The sequence below is a fragment of the Arachis ipaensis genome, chromosome B9 (assembly GCF_059453495.1).
Source record: "Arachis ipaensis isolate K30076 ecotype BB chromosome B9, ASM5945349v1, whole genome shotgun sequence".
In the NCBI taxonomy this organism is placed as follows: Eukaryota; Viridiplantae; Streptophyta; class Magnoliopsida; order Fabales; family Fabaceae; genus Arachis; species Arachis ipaensis.
The window spans coordinates 144,015,811-144,022,447 of NC_142444.1; the positions used below are offsets into that span (position 1 = coordinate 144,015,811).

Below are 6,637 nucleotides of genomic sequence, written 5' to 3' on the forward strand. Positions count from 1 at the left end.
CACAATCTAATCGTTTGCGTCTTGCCTTGGGCCGACACCGCCGCTTCTCCTCTGTGGTTCCATGTTGATTCCCCGATGCCGCTGGCTCTCCGCATCGCCTGGAATCGCCGCTGCCGCTTCTCCTCTTTGGTCCCCATTCATCCCGCTGCCACTTCTCCTCTTTTGGTCCCCATTCGCTACGCTGCTGCTTCTCCTCTGTGACTCCTGTTGATCCCCCAATGCCGCTGGATCTCCGTCCGCAACGCCTAAAAATTTATTTTTTTTTCAAGGATCAAAGGCAAACAGACTGACCCTGACGTGGTTGGACGCGGCGGCAACGACAGAGAAAATATTGAGGAGAGATAAGGGTGATGTACAGTGAGTGGCTGACTGAGTTAGAGAGAAAAACAAGAGACGACGGTATGTAAGACAATTAAATTATTTTAAATAAATAAATAAAAAGAATCAAAATAAATTTTTATTTTCATTTTTTCTTTAAAATTTATATCTAATGGAGTTTTAAAACTCCAAACATTAAGGGAGTACCCTAACAGCCACCGAGTATCAACTCATAATTATTCAGCTAACTTAAGTAAACTTCCTTATTTTGACTTGTTAACGTAGGGTTCTTTCTTTATTCTTTATTGGGATAAAGTTAAGGCTTACAAAAGAGCAAGCCAGAGGCCCAGGAGGCTTGAAGAGATAATGGCATCGTTACCACTGAGTCCTTGGATAAGCAGAGCCCCAGTCGCTTCCTCTTCGGCATCTCTCGTCTTCCACGCTGCTTCATCGCCAGCATCACTCTCTCTCGCTCGCTCCTCCCCTCGCCCTCCCCTCCTCCACTGCTCCTTCCTCTCCTCCTCTTCTTCCTCCCTTTCCTTCCCTTCCTCTCTCCTCTCAGGTAACTTCTTTTTCTTCTTCTGTCAGTTTCTTTAATTCAAGTTTGCCTTTGAGCTTCATAGTTGTTTTGAGATTGTAACTGCCTAACTGGAATTGTCTTCCATTTGTGAAATCCAAAAGCGAAGCCGCGTTTGTGTTACTTATGAAAAAACAATGAGATTGGAGATGCATAAATTTCTCAAAGCGTAAGTACAGTAGGGAGTTACTCTTCTTGGGGAGGATTAATGCTCATTTTTATCCCGAAATTTTGAATAGTCAAAATAGCCCCTGTTGATAACAAATGTGAGTCAAGTTTGTTACTTTCGTGGATTATTTTCACATGTCAAAACTTTTAAGAACCAAAGTTTGCGCTATTCTTCTTGTGTGGATTTTCCTAGGACAGCATGTTATGTTATTACTAGGGAATAGTAGAAAGTTCAATTACCAGAGGAATTAACTTTGATTTTTTTGATTTAAATTTCATACATCTAGAATTTAGTTGGAATTGTTTTGATTTGATATTTAATAGCTGAATTCACGATTTTACACTTATTAGTTTATCTAATTTGCCAACTTTAGATACAAGTGATAATGCAAATTATTTAACAACATGAAATTGGTTTAGTCAAATTCAAGACATGGTCATGGTGGCAGATCTTTTAGTCTTATAACAACAAAAAGTACGAACAATTTGGCCAAAGCCAATAAGGTGCTTTTAACGGTATTTAACTCCTGTACTAAATTAAGGGTTGTTCACATTGTCGCTTCTGTTCTTAAAATGAGCTGCAAACCAGCCTCATGACTAAATTTGTGTAGCTTCTAGTTTGTCTTGATCTCAGCTAACTTCTTAACATTTCCAGGTTTGTCGCTGGGATTGGAGTTGACATCTGATGTTCGGGCTAGAAGAGAAAAGGGCCGTGGCCTGGTTGTGAGGGCAGGCAAGGCTGCTCTTTGCCAGACCAAGAGAAACAGATCGCGGAAATCATTGGCTCGGACCCATGGTTTCCGCAGACGAATGAGAACAACAAGTGGGAGAGCAATTTTGAAGCGTCGACGTGCTAAGGGACGGAAAGTTCTTTGCACCAAGTCCCACCCAAATAGTGGCAAATAGAGGCATGAAGGCATGAAGGCTTATAGTTATTTTCTTTCTGTTGGTAAATTTGTTGATTCCTGTAAGCATGTCTAGATTTCAAGCTTTTCTTCCATAACAGTGGTTCTGTACTCTTTATAATATTTGAAGATTGCATTTTATATCTCAACATTTGTTTTTGTCATGCATAATTCTTGTTAAGTTGCACTGTTGTTACAAATTTGCTTGCTGCAACATTTCTTATAATTATTTCTGTTTATACAACTTTTTATGCTATGTTAGCCTTAACATTACTGTTTAAGTATATGTGTGGGTGGAATTGGCATTTATGCATTTTTCTTACCATATTTTTTCTCCTTAATTATGGCATTATTTTTTCTGAATAATCACAATGCATCCATACATTAACGAGTGCTGTGGAGTGTAGACAACCTTCTAAGATTGGACAATGAGATTGTGTTACTTGAAAGCTTGAAGAGGAATGGTTAATGGGTGTAGATTTTTCAATATCATCATTTAAGCCTTTTGATCATCTTGTTCATGCTTGCTTGAATGTTTGTAAAATACTAGAGGGTCAATTCATTTTTATCTTATGAAATCTAAGGCTATATATTATTTAGAATTTTAAACTAAATCAATTATTTAGAATTTTAAATGTTTGCTGTATTTAAGTTTTAGGAATATTAGTATTATTTTCGGTCATTAATTAGTCGTCAATGTTAAAAATTATGGGCAAAAAAATATTTTTAGATTATTAGACTAAAAAAATTAGGTTGATAGTTAAAAATAATGATAAAAAATAATAAATTTCGATGGCTCTCTAATATTTCTTTTTAAATTTTACTTTTGTAATTGACTTATTGTCCTTCGCTTCTTGTAATTTTGCTAATATCAATAAATATATAATTAATAAAGCCAAATATAGTTTTCTCCAACATGTTCACAAACTTGGACTGGTTGGTTTTCAGTAGAGGCATTCCATAACATTCCTTCAACGGTTATGGTTTGGTAAGTTTCTATTAATTGTTATTTTTCTCACTGTTATACTGTTTGAGATCATTTACTAATTAGTTTTTGATCGGTTATTTTTGTGCTGAACAGCTTAGAACCGTGGTTGTTCGAATTGATAGTTCTCCTATTGGATTGCCTTTTAAATACAGAAATGTAAAATCAGTGCTTTTTATTTAGTTAGTTCCATATTTGATGTGTAGTTCTCATTCTACTCATAAAAGTTTGAAATTAATAGAAGAGTTGTCTTAGTTTTATTCAACCAAAAATTTTTATATTTCTAATAGGACGGTTGAATTGCAACTTTTCTAATAAAAAAGAGTTATCTAGATTATTTTTTTATTAGTTTAATATTGATGATAATTAATTATAGTAAGAGTACATAAAGAGTACATAAAGTTAATTACAAAATATTTTTTTTAATTTTTTATTTTTATTCGTTTAAAATTTTTAAAATGAGAAGAATCAATTTTTCTGTCTCTCTCAACTTTTATTCTTTTTCTCTTTTTTGATTCATCAAACCATTAATATTATAGTTTAAATAGTTTAGGACATGAGATTTTCTTCGTATTTTAACAATGTTAGGATCAAACAAAAACATGACCAAAGCAAAAAATAAATAAATAAATAAAATAAAAAAGTGGATTTGTATATATATATATATAAATAAAGGGCAAAAAAAAATGACAAATTTTAAGTAATGTTCAATGTGATATACTTGCATATAAACTATATAAATGGAGACCCCAACAATGCAAGTCAACATTAATCAAATCTTAAAACTTTGTCGAAGATGTTCATGGTATATATCAAGTTAAGCCAAACACTTAATAGCTAGTGGTATCATTGATTAGGGTCATACTACGGTAAAGATGTAAGGTACAGAGATTCTCTCTGAAATTTTTATATCTTTATTGTCTCTTGTAGCAATCAGCTTGTGACCATGGCTGTAGAAAGACTGGTGGCTTGGCTAAAAGCACATTTGAACTAAGTGATCATATATAAAAATTTGACATTTGACAACCTTATTTATTTTTTATTTGAGAGTTTTAAGAGTTTTGTTTAAGATTTTTTTTGCCTAATAACAATTTTATAGTACTATAAATTTCTAATGGAGGTTTATAAAAAAATATTTTTGACAAAGACTACACGTTTTTTTAAATACACTAGTGTATATTTCCGTACACTATACGAAATAATTAATAAAAATATATAATTTTTTTTATTAAAAGAGATTAAACAAAAATATATGTAATAAGTATTATTATAAATATTTTATAAAATTATAATTAAAATCAAAGTTTAATTATTTTTAATATTAAAAATAATTAGTATTTATCTTAACTGATTTGGATTGATTGAGTGATCATCTCACTTGTCTACCTAATTAAGTATTAGAATTTTGAATCCCGTCTTGTGTATGTAACAACTCATTGGCTAGTGGCTAGTGGCAGACCCTTAATAAATGGAGTTTCAATCCGTGGATAATTAGTTCTCGATCTGCCGAGTTGAAAAATACAGTAAAAGAAAATAGTATTTGTCTTGAAAGTAGAACAATTCTAATTGATGATAGCAATACTTATGGAGATTTGCCTTTGTTGAAATTTAACTGTCACAATTTTATTTATTGGTATCATATTTATTGAGGAAGTCAAACAATATGATCAACGTTATTACGAGTTAAAATTTTATATTTTATTACAGGATTTTCAAGCTTCTAAACTTATAAACTTATGTCATTACAAAAACTATTAGATTGATTAATATTTTTTGGCAATATTACCAAAACACTGTAGTTGAATATATTAATTTGTGTAAAAAGAAACTATAATAACTTTTGTTATTCAATATATAATTTATTCTATTGAAAAATGAATTATTATTCCTAGATTGGAATATATGTTTTTCTCTATTTTTAAATCATTTTATTTGATAATAATTGCCATTAAAAAAATGAATGACTATACTATTTTATAATATAATGTACAAAATAATTTTTTATTTTAAAATTAATTCTAGTTAGTGAAAAAAATTTAAAATATTTTCTTACAGGGATTTAAATTTAAAATTGAATTTAGAATTGATTAACAACTTATCTTTTTTAAAATTTTAATAACAAAAACAAAATTAGTTAGCTGCAAAATATTTAGTATTTAATAATTTTAATAATTTAAATTTTAATTACTAAAAATTGAGTTAGAAATTAATTATAATTTAATAATCGATGATATATATATATATATATATATATATATATATATATATATATATTAGTACACAAATAATAATATCTAATATATCATTTAATTTTTTTAACAGAGTTAATGTATAATTTATTGAGAATTGATTTATTGTCTAAATTTTTTTTATAAACTTTGTAGTATATGAAAATAGTAATCTTATTTTTTATTATTATTTAAAATATTATTCATAATTTTTTATTATGTAATTAACTTAATTAATATTATTCATTGTCTTATATATTATTTATTAAATCATTTAATATTTATGTGGTTTAATGAATCAAACAAAATTTTAAATAATTTAATATCTATTCTAATTAAATTAAATATTTGATTAGTTATGATGGATGTAATTTAATGAATCAAATAAAATATTAAATGATAGAATATTATTTATTCTAATAAAATCAAATTAAATATAATTAATTAGTTATAATTAATACAGTTGAATGAATCAAACACGTTAAATTAAAAAATAATTTAGCTAACTTGTCTCTTAAGGACATATTTTAAAAAATATTTATTTTTTAATAATTTTTATAAAATATTTTTTTTATAATGTTTTTAGCCTATGCTCTAAGGGCACAGTTAACAGAGCCCATAAAAAATACTTAATTAGTTAATACAAATAATTAGTATACTTGATTTGATTCAATAATAAATTAAAAGAAATAAATGTGAAAGGAAGAGATAAAGAAAAAGTGAACGAATAAAAATGTGTAGTTATCAAAAGACAATAAAAGAAAATCTTTTTTATTTTTCTATTTATTAATTATTAATTTATTTAATTAATTTTGCACCATTTATTATATGTTATTCATCTTACAAATTAACACAATTAATTAGTTTAATTATAGATAATTATTTATAATTGATATAACTCATTTTACTATACTTTCTAAAAAAATAATTAAAAAGACACGTTTTAATTTTTTGTTAAAGTAAAATAAAATAAAATACATAAATTGAATAGATATAAATTTGAAAATTATAAAATTTTGTTAACAATTCAAATAAATTAGTACCATAAAACTGAATTTAATGTCTATTTAAAATAATTATTGACCTTCTATTCTTCTAATTATTAATAATTTAAACATAATAATACACTATAACTTATTTTTTTATTTATTTTAAGTAATTACTAACATTTTATTTTTTTAATTATATTCTTGTCTTATTTATCATACATGCTTTCGAATGGCAAAATTACAAACATTTTTTCAAAATGCTCAAATGCGTTATTACTTTCCATTAATGGCAAAATTACTCGGAGATTCAACGGGATGAACGCATATTGGATCAGATTGGATATGGCCAAAATTTCGATCCGATCTGCACTAAAAATCATCGGATCCAATATCCACAGTTTTTAAATTTGAATTCGCTCTGATCCGTACATTTGCGGATTGGGTCAGATCAGATATATTCGCAAAAC

The 6,637-nt window shown here is 27.9% G+C and overlaps 1 protein-coding gene across 1 annotated transcript; it reads left to right on the forward strand.

Moving 5' to 3' along the window:
• Window positions 1-554: 554 nt before the first annotated feature.
• LOC107619333 (large ribosomal subunit protein bL34c) lies at window positions 555-2,117 on the forward strand. The gene is made up of 2 exons (XM_016321588.3): window positions 555-880; window positions 1,719-2,117. The coding sequence occupies exons 1-2, from the start codon at window positions 685-687 to the stop codon at window positions 1,967-1,969; spliced, it is 447 nt and encodes a 148-aa protein (XP_016177074.1). The 5' UTR covers window positions 555-684; the 3' UTR covers window positions 1,970-2,117.
• Window positions 2,118-6,637: the final 4,520 nt, after the last annotated feature.

Coding starts and splice junctions, on each gene's coding strand:
- LOC107619333 (XM_016321588.3), top strand. CDS start 685: ATGGCATCGTTACCACTGAGTCCTTGGATAAGCAGAGCCCCAGTCGCT. Junction 881..1,718: donor CCCTTCCTCTCTCCTCTCAG/GTAACTTCTTTT, acceptor TAACATTTCCAG/GTTTGTCGCTGGGATTGGAG.